General features: G+C 43.6%; 1 protein-coding gene across 5 annotated transcripts in view; it reads left to right on the top strand.

Moving 5' to 3' along the window:
- Positions 1-21,718, top strand: part of NRF1 (nuclear respiratory factor 1) — a 143,698-nt gene that overhangs the window by 108,956 nt on the left and 13,024 nt on the right. For 3 of the 5 annotated variants that reach the window (XM_027075459.2, XM_027075458.2, XM_027075461.2), the window contains one exon: positions 1,710-1,834. In XM_027075459.2, coding sequence (XP_026931260.1) covers positions 1,710-1,834 — 125 coding nt within the window. Of the gene's footprint in view, positions 1-1,709; positions 1,835-8,668; positions 14,532-17,083; positions 17,172-21,718 lie in introns of those variants that run through there. The other 2 variants (XM_053218090.1, XM_027075460.2) reach the window with 2 other exon arrangements.

Below are 21,718 nucleotides of genomic sequence, written 5' to 3'. Positions count from 1 at the left end.
AAACTGTAGCAGTAAGTGTAATCCTCATTATTAGCTGTTTAAAGCTGTATTTAAGATTAGAAGGAAATAACTTATGTCTGATATTTTTAGTTTCTTTTATACTTAATGAAATTTTTACAAGCCTTCCGCATGTATTTTATTATCAGAAAAAGATAGCTTGAACACAGACATAAAAATTAAGTCGTTAGGAAGAGAGTGGGAATGTTCTATTTAATGAGACTTTTCTATCCATTGGGTTTCTTTGCTTCCTAGAATCCTTCTATTCCCCCAGGGAAATGAGAGTGTCAGTTGCTTTACTTGTCTGCTGGCTTTCTTAAATGAAAGTGACACTACTGAGTGTGGTACATGTTGCTTTGCCCATAGTCAGGACACGTCTACCCTAACCAGTCCACAGTCCCTCACCCAAGCCCGCCTACAGCTTGTGACCACAAAGCGTGCCTGCCAGAGTTAGGCAAAGTCTGCAACTCAGAGCAAAGCTTATTCATCTGGCTTATTTGGTGTCAAATCCAGGCCTTTGCCCCCCCCTGCTAAACTAAATGACACCACCTCCTCCACTCTGAGCCCACGTTTGATACTCCTTCAGGAATCGTGCCGAGTGGGAGCTGACACTTTCCCAGGAGAGGTGCTGAATTTCTGCTTCTTTCACATTTTAACATCTCTGAAATTTGAATGGTAAACCACAGTACTACAATTGTCAGGCTTTTTTTTTTTTCCTTGCTTGCTGGCACATAAAATAATGGTGCATTTTTAGTTTGTGGTATCATAGAATCAATAAAAATGGTATTTGTGCATTTGGGACCAGCATATCACAAGAAGAAAGGAAAATAGGATACAAACTGCCAGAATAGTGCTCACTATAAACAGATGGTTAATACCTTTCTATTCTGCAAAGTGTTTGCAAGGAAGGGAGATTTTATTGTTTCTTTGTGTTTCTAGAGGCTGGGAATTTGGGCTTATGGTGATCATTTAAATTTTCAAGCCTTAATTTAGCACTGCCCACAGGTATAGTGAGGCAAAGAGAACACCTAGACTTTGCAGGATGTTAGGGTGTTAGCCATTACTTTGTACTTGAAGTCGCGCATATAAACCACATTGTTACTATTTAATATTAATTGAATAGCCGGTCCACGTTGTTGACTCCTCGTACTGTCATCCTCGGCTACAAAAGGGTAGTTTTTGTTTTGTCTGTTTGGGTTTTTTTGAGCAGCAGGCAAAAGTTTATTGGAGACAAGATCAGAAAGGAAGAATAGTATGAAAGCTCTCTTTACAGAGAGGGGACATTCGAAAGTGAATGTCCCCAAAAGGGCAGTTTTACGTAATCTGCCTAGTGTTGCCATAAAGAGAAAAGAGAACAAGAAAACCTTGTAATTACCAACCAGACAGGCTTTCGCGCTGTCAATGTGGATCATACCTTCCACTGGCAGTGAGTGCCTTCTGTCCTCAAACACCCGTTTCCTAGATTTAAAGAAAATCTCACATTAGCTCTTTAAATCTGTAAGACTTGGGGTTTCTCTAGCTACTTACTGTTACCATTTAAAAATTCCCCTGGCTCTCCCCAGCAGCAGTGGACTCCAGTATTCGCTGGTAGGCTCATACCCATGGAGTCAGTAGAGAGATCCAAGGAAGGGTTGGAAGGATGGTTTGTCTTGCTGCAGTGCTGTACCTTTATCCAACTTACACGTCCCCCTCTCCTGTTCCTGTGCCCACAGCGAAGCCGCCGCCCATGCTGTCGCCACACTGGCCGAGGCTACCTTGCAAGGAGGGGGACAGATCGTCTTGTCTGGGGAAACCGCAGCAGCTGTCGGAGCACTTACTGGAGTCCAAGATGCTAATGGTAAGAGAGCATAAATATTTTATTGAATGTCTTCCCCGTTTCCACTTAAACCTTCGTGACATGACTGACAGCAGACGCTTCAGAAAGAGGTTGAGCTTTGATTTGAGTTTTTCTTTATTGATAGGCAATTGATGCCTAGGAGAATTCTAGGAGCCTCTGATTCCTTTCACTAGGAGGAGACTTGGGGTTTTCTGAGGGAAAAAAAAATCCATAATAACGCATATCTAACTGAAATGCTCATTTGAAAACTGTTTTGCTGTGACAGGACTTACCAAGAGGTACTTTAAAATTTGCCACGGGCCACATTTTGTCCTTTACTCTCCCATGGGGTAGATCAATGTCCTCTGCTATAGCAGAGGTCCTCCCATGGGCGGGTGCGTTGTGGTAGGGTAGAACGTTCCATCTTGAGAAAGGCACCACCATCTCACACAGATCAGCCAGCAAGCTGTGACGAGGGCACTTTTCTGGTTGGTGCTCTGAGTCTGCATCCTGTTAAATGTGTCCTCACCAAGGACCTCTGGATTTAGCCAGTTACACACGCCCACCCTTCCCTTCTTTCCCAGCTCTTTGACTACCTGGATATTGGTGACTTCCTGAATAAACAAAAGGGATAAAGTTCATAGAAATATGGTGGCAAAAATTTACAGCTCCAGCCCAGCTCTTTGCATCCACTTCAGCAGGCTCCAGAAGTCAGTTACCAAGACTTGGGCTGCCCTGGGAAGTGCCTCAGAACTCTGGGTCAAAACGGAGGACCAGCCCCATTTGGCTGATTATTTATTGAATTTTTAAAATGAAACGTGTATATATGTATCTGTGTGTGTGTGTGTGTGTGTGTGTGTGTGTGTGTATGTATATATACATATGTACATATGCATATACATACATACATACACTGCTGGTACTACTACTCTACTAGGTTAAGTAGAACAAACTAAGTACTCCATGGTTTTTGGAGATTTCTTTTGTCTTAAAATGAGGATAAATAATAACATACTTTTATTTAGGCAGAAAGTTCCTTATTGACATTAGTAGCTGAAAGAAAAGTGCCTGGAACTTTTTAAAGGATAGGTCCCTCATCAGTGAATAGAGTTAGTTGGAAAAGTCTTTGAAGAAAGACCCCAAGTTGTGTCCTCCTTTGGAAGTGGGAAGAGGAATCTGTTTGTGTCTGTCACCCAAAGAAGAATTAACACAAGAAATGTAAAGAGCCACTGTGGCTTCTGAGAATCATTTTCCTAAAAAAAAAAAAAAACAAAAACAAAAACAAAAAAATTAAAAACTACAATTATAGTCTGCTTTTTCTGTAGGGCTAGGGCTTCCATGAACTAACCCTAACAGGGATAGGCTTGATCTTAGCCAGAACACTGCAGGATAAAGGGCATCTTCCAGCCGGGTATGTTCAGGATGAAATGGACCACAGGAAGAAGTAAGGAAAACCTCCCTCTTTAGCTAGAGTCCCTACCCCTACTTCCTTACCTTACACTGTTCCTCATCTGAGTCCTAATCTACCTTGAACAGATAGGACATCTGGCTATGTGACATTCTTCTGAAGTGCAAATTGCTGTTATTTACGATGGAACTACTACAGATCCTTCTCTGCCTGCATTTGATAGGAGACTGTTATCCTTTCTAATGGTCTTGACCTGTCTGGGCAAGGAGAACAGACAGCTTTATCGTTCTGGCTCCTTCTCAGCCTCACCTTTTCAGATGAATTTATATGTAAGTATTTGGACCCTGTGGGTCTCGGGCCAAATAGATCCATTCGGCCGTGTGGGGGGAAAGCTGAGCCACACCCACTATTGATTCCTAGAAGCTGCCTCTTTTCCGTAGCCTTAGGGTTGTGTGAGTCCGTTGGGTTGATTTCATGTCTTTGGCTGTGTGTTTGCGATAAGAGAAAATTCTGGTCTACATCCTAAAAGCCAGTGGTTCCCAAAGAAAACCATCCCCAGTTTGTGACCACTGACATGTGCTGAACTAAGACTTGAGGGTTGGAATTAGCACTTTCTCGGCACAGCTTTTCTGTGTCAAATCAGGCCATTGAGTTGTGCCTTACTCCAGCAATTTTAGGCAAAGGCCGATCATTTCATCTCTTCCTTGGGAATCCAGAAAATGACTCTAATATTGGATATGATTCAAATAATTCTGACGCTCCTTCTGTCTTCTGACATTTCACCCAGAGTGCTGTAGGATTTGCTGTGGGACTAGAACCAAATTTTTCCCATGTAACTAGCCAATTTGGTTTCTGGGTAGTCTTTTAGGGATTCTCTTTTCATCGTTCTTTCAGACCGTGTTGTCTTGCCAGAGTTTGTCACTTCTGTGATGGCAACCTTATGGGGTCAGCCGATAGACCAAGTTGATTATCAGGAAGAGTTTATTATCAGGAAGAACCAGATGGTAGCAGAACAGTGTGCTGTTTGGAAACACCACTAGCAGGGAAAAAGAAATACGTCCCAGATTCCACAGTATGTTTTAAATAAAACCATAGCAGACAGCTCTTCTAAGAGCAATCTGGATATTGTTTGTGCCTGAAGCAGAGGAGTTTTTGTGTCTTCTGAGATGGAGAACCACTGGGTGTGGCGCTTGATAGAGTACAGTAACTGGTGAGAGATGGCCAGGCAGCACGAGGATATGAAGCAGTGTCCTGTAGGACGGTGGTGTGCGAGTTAGAGATAACCCATGCGTGCATGGCAGAAGTTTAATTTCTGGGTCACCAAGGCAGACTGGACAGAGACCTTGCACCCTGTAGACATCTCCTTTTTTCTGGACTCTACCCTGCCCCAACACTAAGGGGACTGACTACTCAAGCACTAGTATTACTTTATTTTATGCTCCTCCTTTTTCTATAGCACTAAATGAGTTTTTGGTCTCATGGAATCTCATGGTTTAGTTCAAAGTAAAGCTTTTCACAGGCGGCTTTCTTTTCTTTGAAGTGCAGATAGAATTGCCTAAGACTGGAAAAGGCCTCTCCGTGAGCGCCTTCCTTTGCCTCTTTTCTTTTCCTTTCTTTTTCTCACAGTGGTTCCTTGGCCCTCCCCCAGCCCCCCACATCTTAATATAAAAGGTTGTACAGTCTCTAAAGGCAGGCCCACACAGGGATTGAGGAGCTCTTTGAGTGATAACCACCTCTCACCTGACCTTCCACCCATGGATAGCAATCTTCAGGGAACCAGATCTCCCACATCTTTTTTCTGCCTTCCTATTTCAGCAAAAATAATTAAAAATAGGAATTATATTGGCACCTGGGCACCTCTTCTGAGGTGCTGTTATGTCTGAGATCTTATTGCATATTCATGCAGCCGCCTTCTATTCCTCAAAGCTAGATGGGGGCGGGGGAACTAAGCAGATAGTTCATAGTTAATCAATAAAGGTAATGGGGATCATCTGTTTCAACTATTGTCCCATTAAGACTCTCACCAGGGCTGCTGAGAAAGTATCCTATATTAAAGGTATAACCCCTTTAATTGTATATGTTGCAAATAGGTGGTTTTTTTTCAGTTTATTTTTATTTTATTTCTGTTACTTTCATTTTTATTTCCTTAACTATTTCTCTTTTGCCTTTACATTTGCATAGGCCCCAAATCAGATAAATATCTATATGGAAGTTCTTCTATGGTCTCATTTTTTTATTTTAAATACTGTGAAATATCTGGAATTTATTTTGAATATGGCATTAGGTAGGGATCCGAATTGATTTTTTCCCCCTATATAATCTATTCCGGCACCATTTATTCCATAAAAGGTTGAAATCCATCCTTTCTAAACTGATTTGAAATGCCATTTTTATCATGCAGAATGTTTTTTTTAGTTTATTTTAATTCCAGTGTACTTAACATACAGCGTTATATTAGTTTCAGGTGGACAATATAGTGATTCGACGGTTCTGTACATTACTCAGTGCTCATCACGATAAGTGTACTCGTAATCCCCTTACCTGCTTCACGCATCCTCTGACCCACCTCCCCTCTGGTAACCACCAGTTTGTTCTCTATAGCTAAGAGAATCTTTAAAAAAAAGCTGGGGGGGTGGCCTCTTCGTTTGTCTCTCCTTTATTTATTCCCCTTTTATTTATTTTTTTTGTTTATTAAATCCCACATATAAGTGAAATCATAAGGTATTTGTCTTTCTGACTTATTTCACTTAGTATTACACTCTCTAGACCCATCCATGTTGTTGCAAATGGCAAGATTCCATTCTTTTTTTAGTGTTTTATTTATTTATTTTGAGAGAGAGAGAGAGCATGCGCACAAGTAGGGGAGGAGCAGTGAAAGAGAGAGAATCCCAAGCAAGCTCTGCACTGTCAGCACAGAGCCTGACCTGGGGCTCCATCTCACAAACTGAACCGTGATATGACAATCTGAGCCAAACCAAGAATCGGATGCTTAACAGATTGAGCCACCCAGATGGCCCCAGATTTCATTCTTTTTTATGGCTGAACATTATTCCGTTGTGTATATACCACATCTTCTGTATCCATTCATGTATTGATGGATACTTAGGCTGCTTCCATATATTATTATAAATAATAACCGGACATGGGGGTGCAAATATCCTTTCGAATCAGTGCTTTTGTATTCTTTGGATAAATACCCAGTAATGCAATTACTGGATCATAGAGTATTTCTATTTTTTACTTTTTGAGGAACCTCCGTACTATTTTCCACCGTGGCTGCACCAGTTTGCATTCCCACCAGCAGCAAGAGGGTTCCTTTTTCTCCACATCCTTGTCAACACTTACTGTTTCTTATGCTTTTAATTTTAGCCATTCTGACAGGTGTGAAGTAGTACCTCGTTAGAGTTTTGATTTGCATTTCCCGGATGATGAGTGATGTTAAGCATATTTTACATACTTTTATATCTTCCTGTTTAGCAGGTTGTCTTTTAGTTTTGTTTCATTTGCTGTGCAGAAGCTTTGTATTATGATGTAGTGCCAGTAGTTTATTTTGCTTTTATTCCCCTTGCCTCAGGAGACATATCTAGAAAAATACCACTACAGATGGGGCACCTGGGTAGCTCAGTTGGGTGAGCATCTGACTTTGGTTCGGGTCATGGCCTCACAATTTGTGGGTTTGAGCCCCATGTCAGACTCTATGCTGACAGTTCAAGCCCAGAGCCTGCTTCGGATTCTGTGTCTTCCCCTCTCTCTGTCCCTCTCCTACTCACACTCTGTCCCTCTCTTAAAATAAACATTAAAAAAAATTTTTTATTCATGTCTTTTGCCCATTTCTTCACTGGATTATTTATTTTGGGGGTGTTGAGTTTGGTAAGTTCTTTATAGATTTTGGATACTAACCCTTTATCTGATATGTCATTTGCAAATATCTTCTCCCATACCGTCAGCTGCCTTTTAATTTTGCTGATTGTTTCCTTCACCGTTCAGAAGCTTTTTATTTTGATGCAATAGTTCATTTTTGCTTTTGTTTCCCTTGCCTCCGGAGATGCATTGAGTAAAAGTTGCTGCGGCCAAGGTCAAAGAGGTTTTTGCCTGCTTTCTCCTCAAGGATTTTGATGGCTTCCTGTCTTTCATTTAAGTCTTTCATCCATTTTGAGTTTATTTTTGTGTATGGTAGAAGAAAGTGGCCCAGGTTCATTTTTCTGCATGTCGCTGTCCAGTTTTCCCAGCACCATTTGCTGAAGAGACTGTCTTTATTCCATTCTATATTCTTTCCTGCTTTGTCAAAGATTAGTTGGCCATACGTTTGTGGGTCCATTTCTGGGTTCTGTATTCTGTTCCATTGATCTGAGTGTCTGTTTTTGTGCCATAAAAAATTTTTTTTATTAAAAGAAAAAGAAAAATACTGCTACTACCAATGTCAGAGATATTCCTGCCTGTCCTTATTTCTATAATTTTTATCGTTAAGGTCTCACATGAAGGTGTTTAATCCATTTTGAATTTATTTTTGTGTATGGTGAAAGAAAGTGGTCCAGTTTCATTTTTTTGCATGTAGCTGTCTCCAGTTTTCCCAACACCATTTGTTGAAGAGACTGTCTTTATATTCTTATCTCTTTAGTCGAAGATTAACTGACCATATAATTGTGGGTTTGTTTCTGGGCTTTCTATCCTATTTCATTGATCTGTGTGTCTATTTTTATGCCAGTACCATACCATTTTGATTATTATAGCTTTGTAGTATAACTTGAAATCTGGAATTGTGATACCTCCAGCTTTGTTTTTCTCTTTTAAGATTTTTTTTAGCTATTTGGGGTCTTTTGTGGTTCCATACAAATTGTAGGATTATTTGTCCTAGTTCTATGAAAAATGCTATTGGTATCCATATGCAGAATTCTTTTTTTTTTTTTAATGTTTATTTATTTATTTTGAGAGAGCAAGTCAGGGGAGGGACAGAGAGAGAGAGAGAGAGAGAGAGAGAGAGAGAGAGAGAATCCCAAGCAGGCTCCATGCTCAGTGCAGAACCCAACATGGGGCTCGATCCCACGAACTGTGACATCATGACCTGAGCCGAAATCAAGAGTCGGATGCTTAACTGACTGAGCCACCCAGGCGCCCCCATATGCAGAATTCTTAAATTGACTGTATGGGGAATCTTCTATTTCCATCCATCTATTTATTTTGTTCTTTCTACTGTAGTATTTTATTATCGTGCTGTTATTATTAGCTGTCAGTGAAAGTCCTGTCTCCAAATTTGAAAAAAATTCAATCAGAATTCCAAAAAGGTTTGTGAGGGGAGTGACCTTTACAGTAATTTTAAAGTTCATCTAGAAGAATTAAGCCTTTTTTCCCCCCTCAATTTTAACTCCAGTGTAGTTAACATACAGTGTTAAAGCTTTCTTTTAATTTAACTAAGTGTTCTCCTCTCCTTCTGCCCCATCTTTCCCTAGGGCAGGGGAAGTGGGGAGTATTCATTATCACAGAGATGGACCAGAAGTGGGAAGCAAGTGCTCTTAATACTGCCCCAATGAATTGAATGAAACACTAATTGTTGCTGGAGGAAACACTGTCCCTGTAGTCGTGCTTATTTTCTTAAGACCAAACCAGGTGCGTCTTTCTAGATTAAGAAATTGTGGCTGTCCATTCTGTGTATGCAGAGTTGTATAGAGGCTCAGTTCTTGCACTTTGAAATTTTAATTTCTCTCCTTTACCCCAACTTCTTCAGTTTCATTTTTTGTACTAAGACGAGGGTGGGGCACACCCCACTTACAGAGTACTCCAAGCTAGGAATCTGCATTCCCACTATCGACCTTGTATTCTGTATCTCAATTCCATTGTCTTATTAACTTTATTTAATAAACATTTATATAATGCTTGCTATGTGCAAGTCTTCTGCTAAGTGTTTCACATGCATGAACTTACTTAAAACTCAGAATAACCCTATTCTGAGGAAACACTATTGTCTCCATTTAACATGTGGGGAAACTGAGACACAGAAAGTTTCAGTGACTTGGCCACGTGCACAGAAAGAGTGGCAGAAGTGGAATTTGAATTCAGGCAGTTTGTCTCCACACCACTCAGTTATGCTGCCTCCCTGTGATGTGAGCCAGCTTCTGCCTGGACTCCACAAATACAGCATGATGACTGTCTCCTGGTGTTGAACAAATAATTTAGGGAATGTCGGGCCTCTCTCCCCATCCCTGGTAGAAGCTACTTGCCTTTGTCTGGTTTGGCCACAGTGCCCGCCTGCCCCAGCCTGTTCCCGGAGATAGGGATGCTCTGGTGGTTTCTGATGCCAAGTGCTCCACTGTCCAGCAGTCCTCCCCTCCACATGTGTGAGAGCTCGCTTTGCTAAGTCCGGGGGAGCCCATAGGTCTGCGTTTCTCCAGTTGCAGAAATTATAGAACCATTCAGTGGTCAGCTATCAAATTTTAGTATTTCCAGTGAGCAGAGCACCTTGCAATTAGTGAACATGTTTTCTTATTTTCATTCAGTTGGGGGGAGGAGGGGTTGCTATTTAGAACCAGGGGACGTTGTTTGCGGGAGAAGCACATGATGTTCCCAAAGAGGTAAACCCAGCTTAAGAGTTGTTTCCTCACCCCTTAGAAGCTTCTGTCCAAGCCCTCCTGCAGCCATTCGATTTATGCCAGCACTCTTGCAACATTCCCACCTGCCTCTAGGGAGATAGAGACCAAGGGGGTAGAAAGTGCTCTGGGAAATGTGCATCTCTGCCCTGAGCTAGCTGGTGGCCGGTTTGCTTCCCCTGCTCCTCACTGGGCCTTCCCTTTGGCTCTGCCTCCAGCCCTTGATTGGGTTCCACCAGACAGTTTGGAAAATGCATCTTTCTCCCTTGCCCGACACCCAGAGACCATCCACTGTGGCCTGTGCTGTCCTGGCTGAGACTTGCGGCTGCCTATTTGCCTCACGCCCTCAACGGAGAGAAGTGGACTAGAAGGCTAGGTCTGTTTCAAAATTAAACAAAATTAATGCCTGGTTACAAGGCATTAACATTATACTTACAGAAAGAGCAGCCCTTCTCATTTCTTCGCGGTGCCACGTGTCCCTCTTTGTTCTGACCCGGCCCTGGCAACAGTCCTGCAGCCAGGGATCCCCCTTAAGACTCATCAACATAAATGTCCTACAACTACAAGGCCCCACTCAGTCTTGCTACACTGTAAAACAAGTGCACGTTTTACTACTCACATCAGCTGCCAAATCAGTTTTTGAATTCCTTTAGAAACAAAATTCTGTCTTCTCCTTCACACTGAATATGTCTTCTTCGCCTTTCCACCTTGCTACTTTTCTTTGACCCGGTTAAAAACTTGTAAAAATGAGTTTCCCTAGTTTAGTTTGATCTCAACTATGCTCATTGGAATACCTTTTTTTTAAAAAATTGATCTTTTTAGCAAGAGGGATAAAAGAGTAGATATATGAGGACAGAAACATGAAGTTCAGATAAGAGAGCAGGATTCCTGGGTGGGGTCCTTGCATGAGAAATTGGAACCCACATTCCTATTCCGCAAAGCCTCCCAAGTGAGACAGGATGCCGCAAAGTTGTGTTCTGTATTGATTATAAAGAGGTAAGTGCGGCTGCATCTGCAGGAGGCAACGTGTGTGCTTTAATTCTCTGTGGAACCAACCCTTATGTACATTATAAGGACATTAGGGCATCCTCAACCTGGGGTCTTGGACCCTGAGAAATTCTACACAAGTTTTGTTTTTCTTTTATCTATATTTTACTTATTATTTTTTAATTTAAATTCAAGTTAGTTAACAGACAGCACAGTCTTGGTTTCAGGAGTAGAACCCAGCGATTCATTTCTTACGTATGACACCCAGTGCTCATCCCAAGAAGTGCCCTCCTCAATGCCCATCACCCATTTACCCCATCCCCCCACCCACCTGCCCTCCAGCAACCCCCAGTTTGTCCTCTGTATTTAAGAGTCTCTTATGGTTTGCCTCCCTCTCTGTCTTTATCCTATTTTTCCTTCCCTTCCCCTATGTTCGTTCATCTGTTATTTCTCAAATTCCACATATGAGTGAAATCATATGAAATCTGTCTTTCTCGGACTGACTTATTTCTCTTAGCGTAATACACTGTAGTTCCATCCGTGTCTCTATACACGTTTTCTGTAGTTTTCCGGGACCCATAACTTTGGTCAGATGTGCAAATGAATTAGAGGATCCCCCCTTCCTCGGCCCCCGCCCAAGGATTAAGAGCCTCTGTCATAGAAAGTGGTGGCTGGGTCCATAGAACTTTGTGGATATTTGGTCTAGTGCTGTGAGTAAGAGGGGCAAGGGAGATGGGAGAGTCTGCAGGCCTAGCTTATTCTAAAAGCTGCACTAGCAAGCTCTGTGATCTTGGGCAAGCAAATTAACCTAAGCCTTCACTATAAAATTAGGCTAATGACAGTTCCATGCTTATGAGGTTGATGTGAGCATTAAACAGAATGATTCCTATAGAGTGCTTAGCATAGTGCTTGGCACATAGGTACACTGTGAGCATAAAACTCTTACTAGCTGTCCACATAATTTCATCTCCCCTTCGTTCCCCAGAATATGTTCAGTTATACTTCAGAATACAGGGTATTCTTGTGCCCTCCTGTCTTTACGACAGATCCAAATGCTTACCTGATGCCGTTGAAGGATTTATGTTCCAGAGGTAAACACTGCAAAGAAATCGGAGACCAGAAGCTCTTTCTGTGTAGGCTTGAATAAAGGAAATTGAAGGAACTTTGACTGAAGGTGACATTGTTTAACAGCTCCTGGATTTGGTCATATCACTGTTCTCAGGCAGGGCTGCCGTTCTCTTCCATCTGTAGTTGCTGTGGCCTTCGTCATTCTCAGGGCATAATCTCTCTTCACATCTCACGACTGCGTTGTATTTCAATCTCCATCATCAAGGGGGACTTTTTTCACTTCTTCCTTATTCTCTACCACTGTCGCCCATTTTTACTGAGTAGATGTCCCTCTGTTCCAGCTCTTCTTTAAAAGAGCTAAAACGCCAGTCCTCATCTTGATGAACTATAAAATACATCTCTCATTCTCCCTTTTTCTGTGCGCTCATTATCTGGACACATCAGTATATGGACTTGTTCCCAGAAGAGTCAGTGGATATCAGTATTAAATTAATTTAGGAAATATGTCAATGTTGCTCCTCCAAAAAGGTGCTGATATGCTATTCTAGTGTAATAAATGAAATAAAGTTTTATTGTAAAGGTAAATTTTCAGTCACCGTAAAGCATGATAGTCAGCTTTGAAAAGAGCTGTTGCATTCTTTGCTACTATATTATTTGTACCTTTAATCCACAGATGATAAGCTCATCGCCCCCAGGACTCAAAGCAGGGAGCCCCTGAGCAAATAGTTTTAAATTTTTTTTTTAAGTTTACTTATTTTTTGAAAGAGAGAAGGTGTGAGTGTGAGCAGGGGAAGGGCAGAGAGAGAGAGGGAGAGAGAGAGAATCCCAAGCAGGCTCTGGGCTGTCAGCACAGAGCCCAATCCGGGGCTCGACCTCACATACCATGAGATCATGACCTGAGCTAAAACCAAGAGTTGGACGCTTAACCGACTGAGCCACCCGGGTGCCCCTGAACAAACAGTTTTATATGAGCTGTGAGCCTCCCCTCCTGAAAGTCCCCCAGAGCAGTGCCTACAGCAGCTGTGGGTTTGGGGGCGGCCCTCCTGGGGAGTAAATGGCTCTCTTCTCCACTGACAGGAACACCTGAAGGGAAGATCTCAGACCAAGCTGAGGTGTTACCTATTCTGTCAGAAAAAGCAAATGAAAATTCATCTGTCCTACAGCTCCTATCCCTTCAGAACCGTAGGTCTTTTTTAATGGAGGGGAAGGTAGAGCACACTCCCAAACCTGAGTCAGATGAGGAGAGCTCTGAGCCGTGGCTCAGAAAGAACAGGGTGAGGAGTGAGTACGTGAGCCGCTTGCTCTGGGCCGGCTGGGAAGCGGGTGCTGCACAGTGTCCTCTGGGCACCATGCTTTCTTTGCAGACAGTGTTTCCCTCTTTCAGTCAGCTTTTGTCTTAAAATGAATAGTTTTCATCCTGGAAAACATGTTGGTAGATGTCATACCAGGAAAATAACTTTCAGTTTTGCTCTGCTTTTGACTTTTGACTATAAGCATTGACCATCATTGTTTAGGCCCTTCATCATTTTCTTTTCTTTATTCTTTCTTTCCTTTTCTGTTTAAGTTTATTTTTTATTTATTTTGAGACAGTAAGCAGGGGAGGGGCAGAGAGAGAGGAAGAGAGAGAGAGAGAGAGAGAGAGAGAGAGAGAGAGAATCCCAAGCAGGCTCTGCTCTGTCCGCCCAGAGCCCAATGTGAGGCTCAGAGTCACCAATTGTGAGATCATGACCTGAGCCGAAATCAAGAGTCGGACACTTAACTCGCTGAACCACTCAGGAGCCCCTTTCCTTTTCTGTTTTTACTACTATGACTGTTGCTGTCACCATAACCCCCTTTCCAGTGACTAAACAAGCACCGTCTGCATTATTCTACCTTCACCCAGGAAGGTGGGTAGAACAGAGCTTCTGAGCCCTATTTTGCAGACGCAGCTAAAGCTGGGCCTTACCTGTCACTGAGCAACTAAACGGTGAGACTGGAAACCAAACCCAGTTCTGCAGTACCCTCTACTGCCACTGTGGGTCCCCTTCCTTCCTCTTCACTCCCTCTTGTCAACCCACGCAGCCAAAGAAGTCAAGGAGATCTAAAACAGGTGAAAATCATTGTCTTTATCTTTCATCTGATTCATCTGTTCCTTTGTATGGGTCACTCTTTTGCAGGATTGTTTTAAGGAGTGGGTATGGTATATTTTACTCCCTTTAGAAGTCAGTGTCATGGGGTGTCTGGGTGGCTCAGTCGGTTAAGCATCTGACTCTTGGTCTCCCCTGAGGTCATGATCTCGGGGTTCATGAGATCGAGCGCTGTGTTGGGCTTTGCGCTCACAGCGTGGAGCCTGCTTGGGATTCTCTCTCTCCCCCTCTCTCTCTGCCCCTCCCCTGCTCTCTTGCAGGCACAGGGACATGCACTCTCTGTCTCTCTAAATGAATTGACTTTTTTTTTTTAAAGTTTGTGTCACGATAAATTTTAGCAGAGGCAAATAAAATAAATGGCATCAAAACCCAAGGTGTAGGGGCGCCTTGAGTGACCAACTTCGGCTCAGGTCATGATCTCCTGGCTTGTGAGTTCGAGCCCCCCATCGGGCTCTGTGCTGACAGCTCAGAGCCTGGAGCCTGCTTCAGATTCTGTGTCTCCCTCTCTCTCTGCCCTTCCCCTGCTCACGCTCTCTCTCTCTCTCTCTCTCCCCCTCTCTCTCTCTCAAAAATAAATAAACATTAAAAAAAAATTTTTTTTAAGTAAAATAAAATTCAGTTATTGGGTCACATTAGCCACATTGCATGTGCTCAACAGCCATGTGTGGCCTGAGATACTGGATTTTTTACTCTAATTTATTCACATTTTTAAAAATATTTATTTATTTGTTTATTTGAGAGAGAGCGTGAGTGGGGGAGAGCGGCAGAGGGAAAGAGGGAGAAAATCTCAAGCAGGCTCCACACTCAGCACAGAGCCCGATGCTGGGCTCTATCCCGGGACCCTGGGATCATGACCTGGGCCAAAAGCAAGAGTCAGATGTTCCACCAACTGTACCGCCCAGGCGCCCAGTCACGTTTAAATTTAAATAGCCACAGGTAGGTGGTAGCTACTCGAATGAACTGCACAGATACCGAACATTTCTGTCTTTGCAGTCAAGTGTATTGGATGGCGCTGATCTAAAGGCTCTAGCAAAAAAGACTGCCCTTCTGGCAAGCTGTGCCCCTCTGTGCGGGAAGGGCAGCACCAGTACTTCCAGAGCCTTGCCTCCCGGTGACCTTCTCCGCTCATAGACAGCATGGCTTTGCTTAAAAAAGAAAACAAAACCGCAAAAAAAACATCACCATGTGACTGAAGTAATCCACAACGGGTGAACAGCTGGGCAGGAGGGTTGCAAGAAGAACTGGCCTATTTTCTAAGGACAGAGCCTCGCAGGAAAACCTGAGACAAGAGGAAGTGCAGACACCTAGACCCGCTTCCTAGTCTCTTTATGCGCAACTCGGGCCACTTACACACTTCCACCCAGATGCCTTCCAGAGGCAGATTGCTCTTCTTGGCTACAGGCATCTTGAGGCGAGGTGCATTAATGATTTATAGTGACCCCAGAAAGGATCAAATATCCAGAGCCTGGTGGGTCATAAGGCTGAAAGAAGCCATTACTATTGGATGAATTACAGATTTCACAATGAAAACATGGCTGCTTCTGAAATAGAAACGTACAGGTGTATACTGGGGCTCCAATTTCTAGAATACCCAGAGGGGTTTACAGTTTTCTGGCCCAGATATGTTCCTTCCGAGCCCTTTTCTAGCATTGAAGTTTGTCCTCCTTCCTGACTCCCTTCACAGTTACCTCCTAAAATCCAAAATGCCTCCCAGAATAGCTGTCACAAGGAAATGGCAAGTTTTCTGACTCCCCATGCTTCCCCATCCAGGGGGATATGTCAATCACACTAATTTTAGGGGCAGCAGAGAATTTTTTTTTTTAGTGTGTATTTATTTTTGAGAGAGAGAAAGAGACAGAGTGCAAGCAGGGGTGGGGCAGAAAGAGAGGGAGACACAGAATCCATAGCAGGCTCTGGGCTCTGAGCTGCCAGCATAGAGCTGACGCGGGGCTCGAACTCATGGACTGTGAGATCATGACCTGAGCCGAAGTCGGAGGCCCAACCTACTGAGCCACCCAGGCGACCCAGGAATATTTAGTCCCACTCTTTTTAGTGCCTGGAGCATTGTAAGCATGCAATAACTTAACTACTATCACTGCTACTATTGCTGCTGCTGCTGTTGTTATTGTTATTATTATTATTATTATTATTATTATTATTAAGCACTCACACCGAATGGGAAGGAGATTAATCTTGAGAACATTCACTCTTAGCTCTTCCAGGACACATTCTTAGGGTCTGGTCCAGCGAGCCTCCATTTGGGGGGAGCAGGTAGTGCTCCCACAGAATCCCAGCTTTCGAAAGCCCCTGTTGCTAATGAAAGCATATTGTGTCCCTCAGGTGTGCTAGGGAAACAAAACTGAGGTTCACTTCTCCAGAATTACCAGGTCTTTCCTGTCTCTCATCAGAAACAGCCCCCACAGCTGGAGGGGCTGGTTGTCAGGGGTCTTGGTGCCTTTGTCCCCTACAAAAATGCTAACCTATGGATACCTTCAGAAGGAGCAGGACTGTCTCGTGAAAGTGCCAGTGTGATGTTTAGATTCATCTTTCCCCTTGCGGAGTCCGCAAGTCCAGAGGGGATGTACTGTCTCCCCTATACCATTATAAACTAGGGTGGCCTCGGGAATTCATCATTCTTACACCAGGAACTGCTCATCTAGGCTCTGCTACTTGAAGACGGCAGAAAGAAAGCGCGCGTACAATGAAACGACAGGCCTCTACTCGTTGTTCTCTATTCTTAATATTCATCTGAGCCAGAGCCACGTCCTTCCCATGTAGCTCTTAGACGCTTTCCGTATTAAAAGCTGAATGCCTCCAGAGTCGGCCCCTCGAGGCCCAGAGGGAATTAGCACATATTATCCAACCGGGTTGGCACACCTTCGTCTGTCCCTCAGTCTGACTGTGTCAGGTGTTCTCCACTTGGGGAACTTGTTGAGCCGGGGTATTCTGACCAGAGGACTCCGACCAGAGCCTCGGGGCAGAGATTCCCAGAAAGGGGCCTGCCACCTGGCAGGTGGACTGACCAGTCAGTCACCTCCCCGTCCCCAGTGTTATGAGGGCCAAGTTACATGTTTCCTTATCTCATTCTCCTTCCCTTTAGGTCCCCACATCTTTCTGAGTCTTTGTATTCGAAAGGCAGATTCTGGTCTTAGATGATTCCAGCAGAATCTTGGTGCCTGTCATTGCAGGTAATATTCTGTAAAGGGAAATCTTTTTTTTTTTTTTTTTTTTTTTTTTTTTTTTTGGCATACCAAATCCAGAGCCATATTGGACAACTTCAATTGGAGTCATTTCTATTTAATATGTGGATGAAAAAGCAGGTTTTAATTAAGCGCGTTAAAAGGGGATTGATCACTGTTCGCACAAGAGCCAGAATATTGTGACAGGAAGAATTCCTATAGAATGAAGTCTTTAAGTTGGACTTTCCTTTTTTACTTATGCTTCCATTAGGATTTTGGAGGAATGTCAGCGCACTGTTATTAACTCCGATAGCTTGTACATCACAGCCAGTATGGTTTGGGGCCCTCTGGCTCTCAGGTTACCTGTATAAATACAGGGATTCACTTCCCAGCTCTACCATTTGCTTAATAAAGAGCAAATGTGCAGAGCCCAGCAGCAGCAGCAGCAACAGCCTGGCAGAGCCGTAATCTGAACAGGATAAACATGCTTCTTTTTGAATGATGCTCTCTCCCCATCCTCCTGCCAAGAGCAGGATATCAAATGAAGGGGAGGTTGCGGTTGGAGTCAGTAAAGTGAATGTCTAAGTGGCACCTGCTCCATTCAGCAGATCTGCTTTCCCGGGGCCTCCCACTGCACATCTGCTCCTGACAAAGCCTCTTTTCTCCTCCTGTTGGTCAGGCTGAGAGCAAAGGCCTAGCAAGGAGACATATTGGTTTTGCTCTGTCAGCACAATTGCCTGTGACATTATAATTACACCAAATCTTCATTATTAGAAAGGCCCCAATTTAGAGATTTTCAGAGCCAAAAAGGGGTTTTCGAAGTGAAATTGGTAAACACATCTTTTCCGTTGTAAAGCTAGCCATTGGATCTGAAAATCATTGAAGGGGTCTAAATATGGAAACTGAGACACTGCTCTGAGTGAGACTACAAAAACCCTGCTATCAGATTGGCGCATGAAAGAGGCGTCCAGCAATTCTGATTTTAGCCAGCCCAAGCTTTCCGTACTGCCTGTAGTACTGTCATGTAGAGCTATATTATATTGTTCTCCAATGCTGATAAAGTTTCTCACCTAGGGCCCCTGGGGGGGTGGGAGGTGTTAAAAGAAGTTGATGGGGTAGAGCAGCAAGGGAGAAAACCCTACAGTCTAAATAAGAGAAATGCCAGGAAAATATATTTTAGGTGAACGCAGAGCATCCAGTTTCAGATTGAGTTTCCATTTAACAAAGGCAACTCTTATCATGTTCTATGGTGTGTGTACGATCGAAGCGTGTTTATAACGTGGAGTTGGCTCACTGGAAGCTCTGGAAAGGTTTTAGAGCTGCACTCTGGCTACTGAAACTTTAATTAGAGTCGAAGTACAGATGGATTCCTCAGTCCTACCAGCTACGTTTCACGTGCTCTCTAGCCACCGTGTTGGCCAGTGCACAAACAGAACATGACCATCTCTACAGTGAGTTCTGGTGGACAGCGCTGTTTTAGAGATTAGTCTGAACCTTTTGAAATGTCTTGACTGCTTTAGCAAGCCTTGGGAGGTTCCTGTTTCAGCCTCGTTTGGAGGGGGAAAAGAGAATTTGCCTGGATGTTTTTGGAACGGCTCCTTCCAGCCATGTTACTTTATCTTTTCACCTTAAAAAATTGTTTTCCTGCAAGAATCTCCCGTCCTTTCTCCACCCTCACACACACCCAAAATAATAGTAATGAATTATACCTATCAGAAAGGACTTTCATTTTAGGAAGGTCCACTTTCAGCTGACCTACTCCCTGGTCTCCCCTTCCTAAACCTTTCACGGCCCTGCTGTTTGCCTGGAGAGTTTTCTCATTAAACAGAGCTTCTGACGAACAAGGGCACATGTGAGTGCTCAAGGGCCAAGAGGGTGTATGTGAATTGTTCATTTTGTCTACAACGTGAAGCGTGGACAACACACTGGGGTGGACCATTGAGTTAGTGGCACCTTCCGTTTTCGGCAACTCTGGGGACCAAGAGCAGGGTCTTCAACCTTGCTTCCTTCATTTGTCTGCCTCTTAGAAGTCCCTGCATGGTTGCTTTGACTCCTGAGAGGAAACCTATGTGAAATAACAAAACTACCTCGAATCTAGATATTCTCCTTTTTCTCGAGACCTTAAATCATGTAAATATGATGTTCCTTATCCTCATAGCAGCCCTATGAGACAGAAGTAGCCCGTTTGTTTTATAAATGTAAGTATAGTCAACTCTCAGTTGCCACATACAGATCATCTGTCATGCAGATAACTCGTGACATATTTTAAATCCTTGGACAGTTTCTCTCAACAAGCAAGCGTAAGCCTGGACCATCTCCTCCACCCCCCACCCAGCTGCTGGGTACTTAAGGAACACAAATTAGTTTTCATATTAGCTTAAGGAAGACATAATTAGGAAAGTAAGTCTAAGTAAGTCTGCTGCAAGAAAAGCGCATCATAAATTCCAGGTTATGGGAGAGACGGCTGACCCTCCCTTCGGCTCAACTAAGAGCCGACTGTAAGATCTGCTTTTACAAACACGCACACCGTTAGCACTCCGTGTGCTGGCATGTTTACCAAAGGATTTGTAGAGCCCTCCATGGGAGGTTGTCAGAGATGGCTTTGTACCCCGGGCACCGGGGCATACAGGGGAGACCGTGTCCTGTGGCCGCTCCTCCCCGCCGCATCCCGGAGGCACATCTTGCTCAAGTGCTTTTTAAAAGTTCTGTCTGGCCCACCGCCCATCGCAAGCAGAGGCTGACCGAGCATCGCAGGGGGCTCATGTTTGGGCAAAGACGGCAGCAGCCTCAGTGTAAGGCACCAGAGGCACGGCACCCGGCACGGATGGCGGACCGCTCCGTTCTCCGGCCACCAAATGGTCTTAGCCGCTGATAGTTTTGTGCAGAGAAAGCAACCTGCGGATTCCTCTAGTGTCATTCCTTCCGCCTTCTGGCAGAAGCTGGAATTCTTCTATAAAGAACTTGTCCCCATTAGCAATCTGATTATGCTAAATACAGTCCAGATAGGAAAGGCAGGATAAATAGTTGAACAAAATGAAGTTTATTGAGATAGATTTCTTCCTTCGACTATCAAACCCCGTAACTATTTATTTCTACTTTCCAGTGTACTGTCTTCAGGTGTCTTACTGCCTAAAGACAACTTAATTCTGCTCTTTATATGCTCCTAGAATGTTCTAGTGTTTGTTTTCTAAATGGTACTCTACAGGTTGTGCTTAGTGAGGGATTGAAAAATAGTAGAACATCTTTAGAAGCTTTTTTGCCTCAATCTTTCTGTGTTCAGTTAGCAGAGGCGAGGGCTGGATAGTGGGCACATTTGGAATGTGGTGGGGGGAGGGTTCCTTGTGCTAGTCTCTCTCCTCTTGTACCTGTTTGAAATTCTCCATAATGAAAACACTGAAAGTAATAACAGAAAAATAAATAAATCTCCGTTCCCAACTCTAGGTAACTCCTGATTGGCTCTTGTATTCATTTCCACACCTGACTGTTGGCAAAGCCTTCGTGTGATAACTTTTCCCTGAGGTTTCCATCATCTTGGTACCATGGGGCACCTGGCTGGCTCAGTCAGTGGAGCATTTGACTCTTGATCTCGGGGTTGTAAGTTTGAGCCCCATGGTGGGTGTAGATATTACCTAAAATCTTTAAAAACATATATATATCAACACTTTCTGTATTGCTCAGACCCTTCCATTGGTATATAGACTTTGGGGACCTTGAGTGTCCTCCTTCTTCCCAGTGATTTTTCTGGATATTACTGAGCATCTCTTTCCCTTCTCTGGAAGGTCAGATCAGATGTCCTCCTAATAAGCACATACGTGTCCCACAAACTTCAGCTGAATACTTTTCTCTCCTGCCATTTTCAGTTTAAAGCCCTGTTGGTCAGACCAGCAGGCCTTGAAGTCACCTTGTTCAGCCCCACACTGGGGGCTCAGCCTGCAGGATAATACACCACAGTGGTTCTGAAGCACAACACCCTGACTTCATGAATATTCCTGGACACCAGTAGTTTCAAACAGAAGTTGTAGAATTGTACCTCTCACTAGCAAAGTAAAAATGAATTTATTTTTAACATTTGGCTTATGGGATGAGGGCAAGAGAAATTTCTGGGTGGTCTGAAAAATTAGGCAAAGGACAGAGTCTGCTGTGAAGGTTCTCGCAGAAAGTGGTTTTTCCAAGAGAGGGTTCACGTTGTCTAGCAAGAGGGGAGAAAACCTTGTATGCCGAGAAGTGCCTGTTACCCCAAGGCACTGCGAGGCTGCTGTTGGCTCCACGAGAATACTCAGCACGCCAAGTGTAATACATATTTTAATCCATAAATCCCTCAAATGCACCCAAAAGCCACGGACTTAGAAAACACGGAAGAGGAAGATTAAATGTCCCAGAAGCAGCTAATATAACAGAAGCAGAATGATTGGGAGAGAAATACTTTTTCTGTTTCCTCCTTGTCTCAGTGTCTGGAAGGTTACCTGGATCTCCTTTTCATTTGCTATTGGCATTCTTTTCATGACCTTCCTTTTCTTGCCCTGAGACTGTCCTCTTTCTTTCTGGTCCTTGTTTGT

The sequence above is a fragment of the Acinonyx jubatus genome, chromosome A2 (assembly GCF_027475565.1).
Source record: "Acinonyx jubatus isolate Ajub_Pintada_27869175 chromosome A2, VMU_Ajub_asm_v1.0, whole genome shotgun sequence".
Classification (NCBI taxonomy): domain Eukaryota; kingdom Metazoa; phylum Chordata; class Mammalia; order Carnivora; family Felidae; genus Acinonyx; species Acinonyx jubatus.
This window is presented reverse-complemented; position numbering and strand designations above follow the sequence as displayed.